The following is an 18,171-nucleotide window of genomic DNA, read 5'->3' as shown; positions in this document are numbered from 1 at the left end:
GCGAAACGCCACGTCTGCAATCCAGCAAATAAACCGGAGTGATTCTGAAAAGGAAGTTTGGATCTCTAACCGTGGCTCCCATCCACTATCTCTGCACTGAAGCGTGCTTCTTTGATACCATGTGGTGCGTTGGCCTGCGTATGCATGCTCTCTTTGTGTCTCTGTCTTAGTTTGTGCGTCTAATCGGCTCCAGATGATTGAAGGGAAGATGAGGAGCTGATGGAGAGAATGAAGAGAGGGAGGTATGAAGGTATGAAGTGATGGAGGGAGGAGTGACACAGTTTTAAGGAGGTTGGCGGGCTGGGGTTAGCATGTTAGCGAGGTTTCCATGCAGCCGGCCCGCACATCTGCAGCCAATTAGAAAGACACGACAACAGCTTCACTGAGGAGCCGACCTGCGAGGATCAGACCAACAGTTTCCACTCACAATACAACACATCAGAAAACAAATATCTGGATGACTCTGATGCTCTCTGCACAAACGTCACACAGCTGGAACTCCAGACAGCACTCGGTCAAATGGGCAGCTCTGCACTCATTTCCACTTCAAGGCCTCAATAAATCAGCAGGGGACGAACTGCAACCTGCTACTGAGCTGCCATAAGTAAGAGAAGGGTTCTAGGATTTTAGGTTTCTGCTTTTGAAATTTTCAGAGATGACTTAGGCTGTAAATGTTTGACAGTATTGCTGTCTCCTCACATCTTGTTTTGGTTTAAGTTGAAATAAACATTCAAATAAATTATAAAACACTCTGCATCATCCTCTGAGTATTTCTCAGTGAATCCCACCTACCAACATCAGCCCTGGTCTTCGTCCTGGTCTTTGTCATGGAGTCCAGACTCAGACACACGATGACAGACATGCAGGTGACCTCCTTTCCTCCTCGCCGACAGTCTTTGTTAAAGATGTTGACTTTTTCAGGTTCAAAGGTCAGCTTAGCTTGAATCCGCACCACACCACGAGACCTGAAGGGAAGAATGATGAAACATCAGAGCCACCTCTGAGATAAACCTAAATGTTCTCGATGTAAAGCACAGACTGTCTGTAAAATATGGGCATCACATTCATCTCTAAAAAGCGAAGTCAGTGTGTGCCCAAAAACTGCAATCTTTCAAAAGGCCAGCAGAGGGTGACTCTATGAACTCTTCTTATAAACTGCAAAACAATCTTCTTTCTACCAGAGGAGTTGTTCCCTGTTGGACAAAATACTTGGTATAAAATCAAAATAATAAGATAAGATAATCTTTTATCTGTCCTACAACGTGGAAATATACAGAATTACAGCAGCCAATAAGAAAGAGTATCGTGCAAACATTACAAACAGAATACATCAACTGGAATTATATAAGTGTAACCCAGAACAAAATATGTACAGGACTAATTAACCCCAAGAAATATGTAAAGAACTATTACACAAGTATTAAATGTGCACAGACTGAAAACATAAAGGTAAAAAGTCTGCTGTAAGTGACAACAGCCATCATTCTACTATCAGTCTCCACCTCCACAGGGTCCACAGGGTCCAGACTGAGCCAGACTTCTTCACCAGTTTATTCAGTCTCTGTCTCCTTTATCGTGTCTGCCCACAGAAGGTGATATCCTATGTGGCATCCATGTCCAGTGCTAGCTTCGTTAGCCATGTCTCTGTGCAAACCTTGACACTACTCTGCCAGTATTTTTTCTGGTACTAGGTTAGCATCGCTAGCTCTTCCATCATATTGGAGAAAGATCTCACATGGATGGAAGGGCAAATCAATACTGTCTTTTCTTTGCTTGAGCCAGCACATCATCCTAGTCTTTTTCACCTCAGGTAATGGGGAACATCTGGCCTAGTACTAGTTACAAGCTATGGGCTGCTAGCAAAGGATCTCAAGAGTAAACAATGGGACTATGGTTACACACAGGATTCCTGGACACACACGGGAAGAAAAACGTAACCAGTTTAGTTTCCACGGCATACAAATGAGCTATAAAAATACTAATGGACTCCAAATAAGTAGAAGAAGAAAAAAAATGACAAAAAGAAGCCGCTGCAATGAGCATCCACTTGAGTGGCAGAGGAAGGGGCAAAAGGGGAAAGAAAGTTACACTTGTGTCAAAAATAAAAGCAGTCAAATTTTCTCATAATCTGCTACAAAATGTAACTACGGAGTCGCCCCCTGCTGGCAACTTTTTAACAATAAGGTTTAAGGCACTCCTCACTTTTTCTGCCTTACCTTTGAAACTTGAGTCCATATTCTCATGTCAAACCAATTATTGGTTATGGATGAAACATTACCTCTTGGATATTAAGAGCATTGATTGATAATCTTTTTTAGTATCCAATTATTTTGTCATGCTAGCATGTTAGTCCACAAAGAACGGCTGAAGATGATTTGAATGACACATAAAAAAGTAATTGGATATGGCGCTTGAGGACTACTTGTAAATCAATATATGTAGCAGTCGTCCTCTTGGGGAACATGAGGGTCTAACAGAAAAAAAAAATCATCACCTTTGAATCAATATTTGTTTAAATATTTTCGTCAACACTAAAATGTCGGTCAAAGGATGTTGGGCAACAATCTCAGTGGTTAATAAAGAAGTGAGAATTTGAGGGTGTGTGTTTTGGCCTGACCAGATGATGACCGCAGCTCCCAGTGCTCCCACTGCAAGGTCAACAAGCCCGTCTCCATTCACGTCCAAAACACCGTGGAGACTTTGACCAAAATACTGCAGACCAGCAGAGAACCCGGCTGCAGACAGACGCTGCAGAAACAGAGACCCAAGAGGTTATTCCTCAGACTCCTCCCATTATTCCACCTGAGCACTATGATCTCACACACCTGTCTGTATTGTCGCTGGATAGTCCTGCCCTGACCGTAAAAAATATACACCGCCCCCTGGTGGTCGTCTTCCAGCGGGGCTCCCACCACCAGCTCCTTCAATCCATCCCCATTCATGTCGGGTATCTGCGCCAAAGCTGAACCCAGTCTGGAGTTCTGAGAGCGGTCTGACACCATCAGCGCCCCCTGTGGGATGACGGATGTCTGCAGAGAGAATGTTTATAGGTGTTTTTGCTTTGAGGACTTTAAAGGTTCATTTTGTGGCACTTGTGTTGATTTATGTGTGTACCTGTGGAGTAACCGTGTAGATGTAAACCTTCCCTCTCTCCCAGCCCTGGTTGTAAAACATGGGTGCTGCCACCAAGAGGACGTCTGTTTGTCCGTCCTCATCCACGTCCATCGATAACAACTCACTACCAAAGTACGACCCAAGCTGGAAAAGAACAAATTAAACAATAGAGTACAGCTGATTTTAGGGTTTGTTTCCTTCCAGTTTGTATATGTTACCTGTTCTCCCAGCAGCGCCTGCAGGATGGTCAGGTTTCCATTGTTTTTCAGGGTGAAGATGATGACCTTCCCGGTGTGGTTGAACCTCGGAGCTCCGGCCATGTAGAGCTGTAAGCCACGAGATGAAATGAGTGAGCCCACGGAGTATCCTGGAACAAGAAAAGGCAGAAAACGTCAAAGATACTTTGCTAGCTTTTGTCTTTAAATTCTCACTTTTAATTAAGAACTAAAGATTAATTGCCAGTAAATTGTATTTTTTGGTCTTCACACATTTTTACCCAGATAGGCTGCGTGGTTCTTCAGTTCCTCTGGAAACTCGTCTTTGTAGGAGGATTTAGATGGAACAACCTTCCCGTGTTTGGTCTCCTTTAGCACGGCGCCGTTCCAGTCATAGGCTCCAACTGCCCCAAGTAGCACGCCATCCTACAGAGAAATAAAACAAACAATCAAAAAAATGTAATGTACATAAAATAATTAGAAGCAACAGAGCAGTATAGCAGTGGTGTTTACAGTAACCTCCCAAACAGGAGCTCTGGGGGCCAAGGCTTAAGGCACCAGACATCAGGATTTCTCACATAGGCATTTACTGAAGCTCACAGAAAAAATGAATGTGTAAAAGAAAGTGTAAAGAGAGCCACATGGAGAGTTTTGAAAGGATGACCAGTTCCTGTAATGGTCAAAAACCTTTATCAGTATCACTACATCAGTATAAACACATTTGCAGATGACTCTCAGTTATAAGTTTCTGAAAACTAAAGCAGCTGCATCAATCAAATCACTGATATAAAGAAGTTGTTTCATAATTTCCCTCCCCCAATCTTTTACAGTACAGAACTATTTATATCCATCCCCTAGCTTCCCACTGACAACCTCCTCCAGTGCATCGATCTACTTCCCCTTTCAAAGACCAGACATACGGACTTTTGTACTGCAGGACTGATTCTGGAGTCCACTCTCATCAAAAGAATTAAATATTTTCAAGCAATTAGTTTAATTGGAAGGTATGTTCTGGGAGCTCCCTGCATTTCCACATGCCAATGTTGAACACCAAAGCCTGAGGCAGGGAGAACACACCTTCCCTCTCTTTCATGTGTATCCATAAAAAGCTACGGCAGAGCTGAATGAAGTGTGAATCCAAATTCTATCCCTTACCCTTGTTCTGCCCCTTAGCCCTTGGTTTAACCCCAAGGCTTTAGTTTTGCGTGCGAATGTCTAGTGATAGGGTGTCCTGATTCCCTGTAAGGAGTAGTGGAAGTGTTAAAGGGAAAAGCTACACAGCCCCTAAAGCGTAGACAAACCAGGACCTCATTTAAAACCAAGGGTTATGATATATTTCCCATGACATCAATATCTTTTTTTATCAGATACCTAATCCTTTGCTACTCCACGTAAATACTGGCCAAATTTTTAATTTGTGGTTGTATCTTGCAATGGCTTATTATAATGATCTAACTAATGCTGCTAAAGCAACAGCTATGGCTGATAATAGTTACACCATATCAGACCAGGGTGACAAATTCACAGCAAACAGTTTATGAATTATTAGACAGCTAAGCTGCATTCAGGAGCTGTATTGCCTACATAAGCTAATGTTACAGTATTCAGAAGCTAAATAATATAGCTTCTGAATACCATAACATTTGCTTATCCTAGCTTATGTAGCTTAGCTGTCTCATCACTCATGTAATACAGTCACCATGGGGAAGTCTATTTGCTGTGAACTTGTCACCCTAATCTGACATTGGTTTATCATCAATTTGCGAAAAATGTGTCCAGTTTGGAAGTAAGTAAACTGTCACGCTGCTCTCATTATAGCCAGCCAGTGTCTAGGGGTGATGACGTAGTGGTAATCATAGACTGTACAAAAAAAAAAAAAATGGACCTCATCATCTTGCTTGGCTCAAAGTGAGGTAACCACAAAACTGCTCCCTCTGGTGACTGGCTGATGTATAGGTCAAAAAATCCATCTTCCCAGTCATTCTAGATGGGCTGTGGTCAAACTTTAAAAAATTAACATACCTCGTAGAAATGTATCTCACATCCGATTGTTGAGGTGATTTTAAAGTATCATTTGGCTGCCTTGTATTTAAGTCCTCTTTTTTTCTGAAAAGTTTTGTTTTCATTAATTATAAGAGGTTAAAACAAAGCTTTACGTCATGTTTAGCAATGATTGACAGCTGTCGTTTTCATTTATTTTTTCAGGGATTGTAAAATATGTTGAGAGAGAGCCAACAACAGATTAGACTCTTGAAAGAAAGAAATTATTATTTTTGTGACCCGACTCTACTCAGATTCTCTCATAGCCTCTACTGCACAGACTTGGGCGGCCAATGGCGGCGCCTGTGATGGCAGTATTTTGACTTCAAAATTGTACGATGGTAAATAGCGGAGCCACACTGTTCACTCTCTATACAGTCTACGGTGGGAATCAAGTGGAGTCTCATTTCTAATAGATGTGTTTTTACCCCTTCCCCATTGGCGTTTAAACTAGAGCAGGGCCATAGGGAAGGGGAAAGAGTAACAACTGGGATTGGCCCCAACTTAATGCACAGGCTACCAATTAACTCTGAACTTTGGGGCTGTTTGAGGGATTTTTTGGTTTGACCCAGGATTATATCTCAGAGTAACCCCATAAACCTCTTTGTGACACAACCTTCAAAACCTCCAAAATAAAGCCAATTGCTTCTGACTGCTGTTGAAGCTCTGCCTACTCTGGATTCAGCTGGGTCCGGACGGTTCATGGACTGAAAGTTACCATGGCGACACACAGGGATAGTGCTTTATTTTTTATCCTGGAAAAACACTACCAATTCTGGCCAAAGGTGTCACTGCAGGAAACACCAAACAGTTCACCCTCACAGAGCCTTCAAAAGCACACGCCACAGCTCTCAGTGCATCATGTCAACCACACTCTTCATCTAATCACAGCTCCTGTCTTGCTTCAGCTGTTATTCTAATAAAGCTGAAAATAATCCAAGGACAAGCAGAGCAGAGATGAACTGATCATTTTATGGGGGAGCTGACCAACTGAAAGAGGTCTGGTTCAGTCCCTGTCTGATGTCATTAGCCTTTCCCGGCACTCACACCCCATCACCATGGATGAAGGAAGTGAAACTCTAACAAACTGGTTCACTCAAACTGATCTCAGACCAGCTTTTTCACTCAGTTAAACACATGAGAAGCCAGTCATGAGCCCGGATGAACTCTCACAGTCGTTAAGTCGTGATATGAAAGTTATTAAAGCTTTGAGTCACGCTCTCCTGAGGCCAGTAAGTAGATGGCCCGGGGAATGACCAAATCTTTGGCGGCAGAAGCGTCACAGAGTGTCCCTACTGCTGGATCTGCTCCTGGACTAACTCTAAGTCTGCAGGTTCACCGTTAAACGTCAATCCACTGCAAGGCCAAGAGAAGGATGACTGTGCCGTCTGTTTCTCCCATCAGCCTAACCTGATTTCATATTTTTACCTTTTAAATCTGAGACTGAGGAGCAGGAAACACTTTACATATTTGTCTGTGGATGTGATGGTGAGCAGAAACACTCCGCTGATGTGTGTGTGTATGAGTGAGTGTTTTCTTGGCAGCTTTAGGTTCAGGAAAAACCATCTGCTCCCAGTTACACATACACAGTTTCCACGACAACTTTTTCACTCCCTCACGTTGGAATTCAGACCAGTATGATTTTCACTGGATGAAAAACAACAGAAATATTTCTAGGAGCTTCTCATCCGGCAGTTTCGGGAATCTGTCAGGATTAAAATCAAACCACTGCTGGATGTTTGAGGATGATAGTGATAGCAGTGTTTGAGAGTTTCATTGATTGTGGCCTTTGTTTCTGTTGGACTGTCACTCATTAAACAAAAACTCTGCTTGAGTCTGCTGCTGATTTTTCTGAATATGAACGCTGTATAGGGGAAAAATAGTGGAAATCAATACTTCTTTAGATGTTTATTTTAAATCTGGCGTGGGAAGATTTTTGGAGACGAGTCAAATACTCACTCTGACTAAATGTGAGGAGAAACCAGCCTGAGCCATTTGCAGACCGAAGCCTCGACCCTGAGTGTTGGTTCCTGCAAAACACAGAGAACAGACTCAGCTTCATGCACATTACTCTGCATCATAGCTAAAACATTTTAAAAGGAGTTCAGACTCATATTCAGACTTCCAAGGGACTAAAAGCTAATGCACCACACTGTCTGACAGAAAGAGAAACGACATGAAAGAAAGATGAAGCCATAAAAGGCTAACTGGCATGTGAGGTACTTTAAGTGGCCTGATAGCTTGTTAGCTTATGCTGATTTTGGTCATGCTTTATTTAATTTTCAATGGCTTCATTAGTACAACACTTGTAGGAGACAAAAAAAGAGGATTCGAAATACTTGAAATGCTCATCATGTGGTGTTTCAGTATAAAGAGCGACCCAGAGACAACGGTTTCAGGCCGAAACACAAAAGTATTGCGTTTCAGCCTCGCGATTGCACAGAAACAGTGTTTTAGCCAACCTAAAACCAAACTTTTAAAAACGGCCTCCAGAGTGGATCTTTTTCTGAAAATGTGGCGCCACTGTTGTGTAAACAGTAAGCTTGGGTTTTCAGTGGAAACGCTGGTGTCACTCTGCTTTGCGCAAGCGCATACATCAGTACAACGGTACCGGTTTTACAATCGTTGCAGACTACCATGTTAAGCTTGTCATTCTGAATCTGCTCAATCTGCTAAATCTGCTGACTGTCTTTCAACAAAATGTGCATCCGTTGCTCCACTTCTGCATTTAGTATTCGCCAATAGACCAGATGATCAGCCTAACTCAACTTCAATGGAGATCTACCAAAAGCGGCTTCTGGACAAGACAGTTATAGCGCCAGCTACAGGCCTGGTGTGCTTACAGAGTTTTCAGTCTCTCAGCATTTCCATGTTTTTTTTTTCACTGAGGTTTTACAGCATTTTGCTGATGAAACGTTGTCATTCAAACAGGGCCCTGCAGTCTAAAGCATTCCTCTCAAATGTCTTCAAACCATCATTTAATGCTTACCTCATTAAGATATTCAGACATTTGAATAAAAAAATAAACCTGAATGCATTCTCAAGGACTTCTTCTGTGTCCCAACAGCTGCCGTTAACTGAATATTCACTGACATGTTCAGCTGAAGGTCTCCAGTTTACAGACTCACACTTTAAACTGTAACACCAGGAGCTGACAGAAACATATCATACACTACCAGGCTCAAAGAAGATGATTGTTCAGGAGTTTTTAACCCTGTAGAGCCTGACCCTTAAAAAAGTCAGAAAATTCCACTTTTGGAACTGAGATGACTTTTAACCCTTTTAAGGAGACAATTTTTGTATCACATTTGATAAATTGGACAGTTTTGGCTTTTTTTTTTCATTTTAGTAAATATACATTATTTAAATACAGAAAATACTGATAGAAAAGAAGAATGAGCAAAAATTTTGATTTCATTTTAAAGACGAGTTCTTGAAAATTATTAATGATTTTCCCGAACAAAAGTGCCTGGATGATTTAATGGGAGCAGCCATTTTGAAAAGGGCCACAATAAAACTTCAGTTGCCTGTAGTGGAATGATAATCCTCATGGGGGTAGAATACATTTATTTTCCCAAATTTTAAGTTAATGATCATGTTGAAGAGATTGAGGTTTTTGAAATTCATGTAGCAAATATGATACGTTTGGCATTATAGAGTTAAACCAAGTCAACCACAGATGGGTGTCATCTTATTGGGGATGGAGGGAGGAGGGTGAAATAAAAACCCTGCGGTTTAGGGGTGCACTGATCACAATTTTCTGGCCAATCACAAATCACCAATCTCAAAAAAGCCTGACCTGCCCATACCGATTTGGGCCGATACCGATTTTTATTTTTTATAACGGACAGCAAATACCTTCAATGTTCAATTGGTGCATGTCTACTGCAAGTGCTCAACCAATTGGGAACGCTTAGTATTGCAGACCCCACCCCCAAAGTTCAAGGACCTTTAGAGAGTTTGAACCCCAAAGAAGGAACTTTTCAGGATGGAGGTCTTCACAAAACTATCATACAAAGAAGCTAATCAGCTGAGAAGTAGGACCAATTTTTTGTAGACTCCAATTCAGAGAAATATGGAGTCGCCCCCAAGTGGTCATTACACTAAGAATGTGGGCAAAGCCTTAGACACATTTAACACGTTAACAGACAGCTGACCTTCCAGAGAGAAAATCCTTTCTCCTAAAGCGTCCACGATGTCTTTAAGTGCAGACTCGTCTGTTACATTGAAGAAGTGCTTCTCGTCAGGGTCGCTGGCGATGAATTTGATTTCTTTCAGAAAGGCTTCAGGGTTGATCCCTCGACGGTTGTAATAACCTAAAACCTAAAACAAGAGGAAAATTGAAAAAACCGAGGAGCCAAGTCAGGTTTTGTTGTAGGATAAGACAAAAGTCAAAGGTCAGCAGGTGTTTCGTTCAAAGACAGACTCACAGCGATGGCGTACATGGTGATGTTGTCCTTTTCGCTGTCAGAAACCGCCTGCAACAGCTGTGGACTGTCGTGAGATTCTCCATCCGTGATCACGATCATCACCTTCTGAGCTCCGGGTCGGCCTCCACGTTTGAACGCCTGCGAGCTGCACGTGAAAAAAAACAGTTACAGACTGAGCATATGTGCTCTAGGTTAATCGCTTTGTATGGATCTGTCACCAACTCAGGCCTCACCGTGCCACACTGATACCCAATGCCGTCCTGGTCTCCTCCCCGCCTCGCTGGTCAATGTCCCTGGCGGCTTCCACCACCTCCTCCACAGTCTGGTAATCTCCCAGACTGAACTCGTGGACCACTGTGGTGCCGTACTGAATCACGCCCACCTGAAACCCCAAAACACCAGAGGTTCAGAAGTTTGTGTTTATTCATTTGGAGTAACTTCTCTTGGACAGACAGTCATGGCTGAATGAGGAAACTCTGTAGGTGGCATGGCTCCACGTTTGGTAACATTAGTCAGTAAATTATAACAATCATTCATTATTTCAGACCCTATGCTTCAGGTTTATTGTACTGTTATTTATTTCTGTGTACGCCTGTAGCAGAGTTTCCATTACTGCATGCTCACTTGATGAACCAACAGAAATTAGCTCAACAATGACTTCAGGCTCCTCCACTCATGTGTGCTGTCATTATTCCCAGAAGAATTCCCACATTTTTCCTGTTAGAAGAAATCAGAGCATGAACCAATAAACTCTCCAACCTGTCCATCACTCACTAAGGTCTCTTTCTGACCATAAACCTCAATACAGGAAACAAAAGATCACAGGAGGGGGACATGGCATGTGAGGTTGAGATTTAATGAGGTAAAGAGGTCAGCTGCTGTGGATGAAAAGAGATGTGAGACTAAGAAAGAGTTTAACCTTTGTCCTCGCTGGCAGTGAAGCCTGCTTTCATGTCAGCTGGTGAGGAGTTAAAGTCTACCAGCCACAAACACGTTAGGGGCTGCCAGGAGGGGAGTCTGTGGTTGCAATCAATATCTTCACATTTTTCAGCCTTTTACAGAAGAATTCAAAGAATGTTCCTCAGTAACTTTAAGAATCAAAAGGCCTCTGACAGGGTTTTGACCAACACAGGACTTTAAATCTGTGTGTTAAAGATACTATAATCAAGTACATTCAAGCTACATAATAAAGTCTGACTGGTCTTTATCTGGTTTGTTATCTTGTGCTTAACCGACCTGTGTCTGACCTGGGCCAATGTAGAACTTCTGAAGGATGTTGATGAGGAAGTCCTGGACCTCATACCAAGGGTAGATGGAGTTTGAACCATCAAGAACAATCACTATGTCCATGAACGTCTCACATCCTGCAAGACAAGGACCAAGTCGTGAATGAATAGGCTGAGATCAGGGGTCTGCAACCTCAAGCCATTTTGCCTCGGCTCACCTGGATTAGAACTATTCCAAAGCCACAAAATCTACTCTATCTTCACAATAAAGAGGAAGTGTATAAAATTCTATACATACTTAAAATTCACTGAATAACTATAGTTATTTATACGTTTTTTTTTATTTTATGAAACAGTACATATGAATTCTGTTTTTTTTTTTTGTTTTTTGCTTTGTTTTTTTTTTTTTTTTTTTGCAAATATTCAAAAAATTGAAATAAAAAAGAGAAAATGTCAACAATTTTAAAGTTGAAAAAAATTTGCAAAAATTACAAAATTTTGGAAATTCCAAAAATTTTCAAAAAAAACAAAAAACAAAGACAATATTTGGGGGGAATTTTAAAAGTTTGCTAAATTTTTTGAAATTTAAAATAATGCCATTTTTAAGAAGTAAGTTATTAAAATTTTGTTTTTTTTAATTTCAAAAAGTTACAAAAATTAAAACATATTTTCAATTTTTTTATTTTAAAAAAAATTGCAAAAAAATAAATAAACTTAATTTATGTTAAGAAAATTCATTTTTTTAAAATTATTCTTGAATGTGATTACATATATCAACGATATTGCTCAACTTATCATTTTTTGTTTGCTCATATCTTGACACATCTTAAGTATTTATATTAAGCTGGTATGTTGGCAGTAAAATAAATCCATCCACATAGAATAAGAATCTGTATTGTTTTCCAGATTTGTCTTAATGTATGTTAAGCTATCTTAACAGGGGTGTAAAAATTGAGATTAGCCGCAGTTGCAAGGAAAGTTGGTGGGATGTTGTTGTTGTTGTTGTAGGAGGTGAAGTAGGGTGATGGCAGGGTTTTTTGCAAGATGTGATTTATATTTAGCTCAATGAAATGTTAAAGCATAGTTTTATTTAGTGACAGGCCACAGGTTGCAAACCCTTAGGATAGGTAGTTCAAAAACAGATCGTTGGATGTATGGATGGATGGATGGATGGATGGATGGATGGATGGATAAATGGGTGGACCTGTGAATAGATGGATGGATGGATAGCTGGATCAAATGTTGGAAGAACAAATGAGGGGATGAATGAAAATATGGAAGAAAATGAATGAATGAATGACTGAGTTACTCTTCAGGGCTGGAGCGATGACATGGGAAGGTCTGAAGTTGCGGCCGACTTTGGAGCAGATCCCGGTGCTGTACAGGGAGCTTCCACATTCATGAGACCAGAGAGGACCACACGTCTGAGGACACAGTGAGACACAACAACAGGGACCACACTAAGACATCAGTGAAATACTGAAACAGTAATGTGTTTACATCTGAGAGTGTGAGAGGGTGTAACTCACCACAAAGCTGCTGTCTTTGGGATTGGAGGTCAGGGTCATCCCCAGACGCATCTTGTCTTTCCTCTCGGACACGTTGTCCATAGAAAGCTTACCTGATTTAAAAACAAAACTTAGAATTAGAGCTGTGGGCTCGTAGTTATCTTAAGGAACATCTTGTCAATATGTTATTACACAAAAAGGATAACAAACACAGCGAATCACTTCCTTCAAAACATTTCTTCATCCTGGTGCTAATTTGATTAAAGATCTGAGCGCTGGATTCACCAAAGGGACAGCGTGTGGTTTCACTGCAGTCTCTTCGTCATCAAACACTCTCTGATTAGACGCTGGTTCACACACCCGCTGTGACTCTGATGAACACATCACACACACTGTCTGTCAGGTTTCTCACCCAGGAGGAGTCTGGAGCAGTTTGCAGAGTTCCTGGTGTCCAACGGACATCTGTACACATCCCCGGTCTGCTGCTTTCCCGTGGATTCAAAGGGAGATCCAACCAGCAACCTGGAAGCACACACACACACACACAAAACACACACCTGAGGCTGAGAAATGACAGGAAGCAACACACAGTCAGGAATCTGATCACAAAGAAACCAGCGAGGTGATACAGACCAGATCAAGATCTTAAAAGTCCCATATTATGCAAAAAACACTTTATTAAGTATTTTAGAGAAATTTGTGGGTCTTTGGCTTTCCTCCCAGCCAACAAAATGTGATTTTTAATGACCAAACCTGTGCTTAGTAGAGCTTGTGAATGTAAAATCCTGACCTAAAACGAGCTGTTTGGATTTTGGGGATTTTCCGACGTCAGCGATTCCCTTTTTTGACCAATCAGGAGCAAGTCTGACCTGATTGGTCCACCAGAGCAGACCCCCAAATCTCTCCAGCGGCGGGGAAGAGAATGCCAAAGTTGAAGAGCCATCGCTCTGTTTTTGGCTGTAAACAGCCACATAGTTCCATGCACAAGCTTCCTATCTCAGAAGAAGACAAGACTGAGTGGCTAGAGTTCATTTATCAAGGAAACGTGCCAGCTACACTCAGTAAAACTGTGCATGTGTGTGCTAGTCACTTCACGGCCGACTGCTTTTCTAACTTTGGACAGTACAACAGAGGGCTAGCGAATAGACTGGTCCTGAATCCAGGCGCATTACCAACCATCCTCCAACAAACCTGGGACCCTGGAAATGTGAGTATGTTAAATGCTGTGTGCTGTGGAGCAGATGTAAGAGCTTTTCCTCAGTGCCCCCCCGTCTCTGTGTTAGCTTCAGGATGCTAACTTTAGCTGCAGTTAGCCTGTTGTTTTAGCCCGTAATGTTACAGTAAACGAGCTTTGCTGTTTTCAAAACATTGTTCACTCGGAGCTCGTGGCGCCGCTCTCAGTGACGAGGAAGAGCAGGGCAGTATCAGCGGTGGCTCATTTACATATGAAGGTCATGCCCACTAAATCAGACCATCCTGAACAGAGGGGCTATGAGAGCCTGGAAACAATGCTGCTGTGCTTGATGTATTGGCTTTTTGGACCAAAACATGTTACTACCATTTCATGAAGACATCAATGATCCATATTAAACTGCAGAAAAGGAGCATCATATGGTACCTTTAAGATTTTGAGTAGGTCTGTATCTTGAGTCTCAATCTACAGAAACATGATGGGTTGTTGTGAGATAAGGTGTAAACAGTAACCGCCCTGCACTCAGGGGTCAGTGGTTCTCACTGTTACCTGAAGGAAACAGCTGCACATGTGGCCTGGACGGCTGCTCCTTCTGGGAAAGCTTCTGACTCACATACCAGGGGAGATGCCATAGTAGAGCGCTAACCCTCAATCTGTTAATACGTCTCCATCCACATCAAACAGACGAAAACAAACCACATCCCAAACAGAGCAAGTCCACATCCTGCAGCCCGGCTCTGATCCCCTGACATCACTCCATCATAGGTGCTGTAAAAACCCGTATCTGCCCCCTCCTGCTTCTGCTCTAATGAGCCATTTGTAACTCAATCACTGGTTTCCTGTAATGCCCCTCAGCAGCCCTGTAAACAACTGATCATTAACCTGTTGTGAAGCAAACAAAATCAAAGTTTCCCTCTTGATTCTTGGTAAAATATGATGGCATCCAGCAAATACAAATGTGTTTTCCTGGTTGTGTTGGTTTATCAATCAGTCCCTGCAGGCTTGTTGCATGTGTGACAGGAGAAAAGCCCACACTCCTGCACACAAACAAACCCCAGAATGAGGTTTAAGGGGAGTATATACACTCATCAGACTCTGTCAACAAGCATCGCCGGAGGTTTGACCTCAGAGGTCACTACAGGTCAATGAATTTGACCTCAAACAGACACAACACCATGCATGATCAAACAAACACAAACAGCTCCACATATGGAGGTCTGCTGAAGCTTCGCAGAAGTTTACATACTTCATTTCTACATGGATGAAATGTGGTGTTGTAATCTCTGTGTTTTGACCTCCCATTGACATGTAAATTAAGTCTAATGTAAATGAAAAATGAGGTTGAAGAAAGCAAAGAAAGAGCGATAGAAACTAATGATAGCTTCACCACGGTGGGTCTGTCTGGGTGCTGCAGCCAAACACCTGAAAAATAAATGTCACCAGGCTGAGGAGACAGGCAGTGTAGGAAAACAACTCAGAGTGTGAGAGTTAACTGTGTTATTCTGCAGAAAGGAGTGATGGGCTTCCCAGAGGGAGTCTGGGGAATAACAAACCACAGCGCATAGTTTCCAGATCCCCAGCTCTGCCTCGGGATGCAGGAGAAGCAGGGTTCGAGACAAATACTTTCCACTTGCTTACCTGAGACTTCAAAGGCAGACAGATTTTGTAATCCTGGAAGACTGCACGGTATTTATCAGGGCTGAAATGTTTCCAGGTTTAAAAAAAAATCACCACAGAGGAGCAGGAATGTTGTTGAACTCACCTGTGACCGCAGACAGGCAATAAAAGAACAACAAGCATGAAGCTGAAGGTTTCTCTGCAGGACACGCTTTAAAACTAATCTAATTATTCTGTGTTTCATCTCCTCGGGTCTCCTCAGTGGCTTAATGCTGCCATCAAAAATACGACGGAGGAAAGGATTCATTCACTCATTAGGCTGGGTAACATTTTAAAGGAACAGGTCAAGAAAGTTGGCTGGGGCGAAAGATGTCAATAGAAGTCCACATTCTGCTTTGTCTGGTTGGAAAGCAAACACAATCTTCAGCAGGGTTTTAAAATTTCAGATCTGAAATTTCAAGTATCAAGTCACAGAATATCACTACAACATCTGGGTACCTTCAAATGTCATAAAAAGGTTTCTTGAAACAGATGCTGATAGGCTACCTTGATGCGGATCTTTTTGACACATGGTGGTGTGTTCCCTCTGCTTGACCAGGAAGATTTGGTACCTTAACAAGACTAAGATGTGTTTTCTACTAGCTACAAAGAAAAAAAAATGATACAGTAGGGAAAATAAGATTTGAACACGTCAACTTTTTTCTCATCACATTTGTTCCCAAAGACTCAATTCAAAAACATTTTCTACCAGAAATTGGTATTAACTCAAATAATCCTCACATGAAAAGGAATCACAACGTTCAGGTCTATAAATAATGACTGTGTAAAATTAAGTGCGATAACACAGGAAAAAAGTATTGAACACGCTAACTGAGACCCATCTAATACTTAGTGGAGAAGCCTTTGTTTGCAATGACAGCTTCCAGACGCTTATTGTATGTTTTAACTAATGGCCCACACTGCTCAGGTGTGATTTTTGGCCCATTCCTCAGCACAGATTGTCTTTAAATCTTGAATATTCTTTGATGCACTCTGGTGAACCCTTTTCTTTACTTCTTCCCACAAATGTTCAATTGGATTTAAGTCAGGTGATTGACTAGGCCTTTCTAACAGATTGATTTTCATTTTTTGAAACCATTTGAGAGTCAACTTTGCCGTGTGCTTTGGATCGTTGTCCTGCTGGAAGGTCCAGCCACGTCTCATCTTCATCATCCTGGTGGATGGCGGCAGATTCATATCAAGAATTTCCCCATACATGGCTTCATTCATTGCTCCGTCAATTATATGAAGTTTGCCAACACCATGACTTGAGAAACAACCCCATGCCATGATGCTTCCACCTCCAAACTTCACTGTTGGTGTAGTGTTTTTTTGGCTGATGTGTAGTGCCATTTCTCCTCCAAACATGGTATGTAGTATGACAGCCGAAAAGTTCAGTTTTGGTCTCATCTGACCAGACAACATTCTCCCAGTATTCTACAGGCTTGTCAAGATGCTGTTTAGCAAACTATAAACCAGCTTCAACATGCCTTTTCTTGAGAAATGGAGTCTTGCGGGCTGTGTGTCCATAGAGGCCATGGCTGTGGAGTGCATTGCCTATTGTTTTCTCTGTAACAATTATACCTGCTGCCTCCAAGTCTTTCTGGAGCACTTTCAGGGTGGTCCTTGGCTCGTTGAGCACTCTTCTGACTATCTTTCTGACTCCCTGGTCAGAAATCTTCAAGGAGCTCCTGTGTGTGGCCTGTTGATGGTAAGGTGGTGCTTCTTCCACTTGTGAATAATGGCCCCAACGGTGCTGACTGGAATATTCAGGTGCTTTGATATAAGTCTGTAACCAGTTCCATTCTGATGCTGAGCAACAATCGGATGTGAATGTCTTCAGAGAGCTCTTTGCCTTTACCCATCATGAGGTGTGTCGTATTTAACTGCTTGGTGAAAAAAATGACCTTTTATATAGGACCATCAATTTGCTCTAGCTCAGCTGATGTTAGTTTGTGCTAATTGGAAGTTCAAGTAATAATTAATGACAGATTTCAGGTGGTATGATGCATTTCCTTGCCGAAGTATATAGCCTTTCCATGGTGTGTTCAATACTTTTTTCCTGTGTTATCGTGCTTAACTCCACATAATCATTATTTATGGACCTGAATGTCATGATTTCCTTTCATGTGTGGATTATTTGAGTTAATACCAATGCCTGGTAGAAATTTTGTTTGAGTTGCATCTTTGGAAATAAATGTGATGAGAAAAAAGTTGACGCGTTCTTTACATATTTTCCCCACTGTATGTGTTAGACGAAAGGTGCAGATATTGTGGACATTTACAGGATTCTGTGTTTATTTCATATTCTCGCCATCTTATTCACGTCACATTCCTGCAGCAGAGCGAGGCAGCTGGAGGTCAAATGTGTCTGCTGTAAGTTAAGAATCTAACCCCAGGTTGGAAACATAAAGAAGAGGTATGAGCGAGCAGAAACGCACCGACTGCAGACTGGTGCAGTGCCAAGGACAGACTGTACAGGAACATATGAGCAGCACAGTAAAAAACACAGAGACACGAGCCATGCAGACATGTGATAAGATCTACATCAAGAAATACTGATTTAAAGAAGAAAGAACTTCCAATAACCCCGTGGCGCTCTGCAGAAATGTTCCACTTATCAGACACATCTTTGGAAAATGTGTCATATCGTCATGCTCCTGACATCTAAAATGATTCACTGACATTCAGCACGGCATGGACAGCAATCCATTATCAAGTTTCCTGGAAAGATCTCCACATTGACGGTTTTTCACTCTCCCATGACAGGGACCTTACCTTTTACAGGCC

The 18,171-nt window shown here is 41.8% G+C and overlaps 1 protein-coding gene across 1 annotated transcript in view; it reads right to left on the bottom strand.

The window, feature by feature from the left end:
* Positions 1 to 18,171, bottom strand: part of itga11b (integrin, alpha 11b) — a 45,016-nt gene that overhangs the window by 15,506 nt on the left and 11,339 nt on the right. Inside the window, exons 3-16 of the mRNA XM_074677892.1 lie at positions 12,946 to 13,055; positions 12,555 to 12,646; positions 12,335 to 12,449; positions 11,036 to 11,163; positions 10,033 to 10,181; positions 9,800 to 9,944; positions 9,527 to 9,692; positions 7,329 to 7,399; positions 3,611 to 3,755; positions 3,333 to 3,481; positions 3,115 to 3,258; positions 2,826 to 3,029; positions 2,618 to 2,748; positions 793 to 965 (exon numbers count right to left, since the gene is read on the bottom strand). Of these exons, the coding sequence (XP_074533993.1) occupies positions 793 to 965; positions 2,618 to 2,748; positions 2,826 to 3,029; positions 3,115 to 3,258; positions 3,333 to 3,481; positions 3,611 to 3,755; positions 7,329 to 7,399; positions 9,527 to 9,692; positions 9,800 to 9,944; positions 10,033 to 10,181; positions 11,036 to 11,163; positions 12,335 to 12,449; positions 12,555 to 12,646; positions 12,946 to 13,055 (1,922 nt within the window). The remainder of the gene's footprint in view (positions 1 to 792; positions 966 to 2,617; positions 2,749 to 2,825; positions 3,030 to 3,114; positions 3,259 to 3,332; positions 3,482 to 3,610; positions 3,756 to 7,328; positions 7,400 to 9,526; positions 9,693 to 9,799; positions 9,945 to 10,032; positions 10,182 to 11,035; positions 11,164 to 12,334; positions 12,450 to 12,554; positions 12,647 to 12,945; positions 13,056 to 18,171) is intronic.

Source organism: Halichoeres trimaculatus, unplaced genomic scaffold, assembly GCF_033239565.1.
Source record: "Halichoeres trimaculatus isolate MK-OKI-2021-1 unplaced genomic scaffold, fHalTri1.1 fHalTri1_scaffold_10, whole genome shotgun sequence".
Taxonomy (NCBI): domain Eukaryota; kingdom Metazoa; phylum Chordata; class Actinopteri; order Labriformes; family Labridae; genus Halichoeres; species Halichoeres trimaculatus.
The sequence above is the reverse complement of the archived record's forward strand: the minus strand, read 5'-3'. Positions and strand labels throughout refer to the sequence as shown.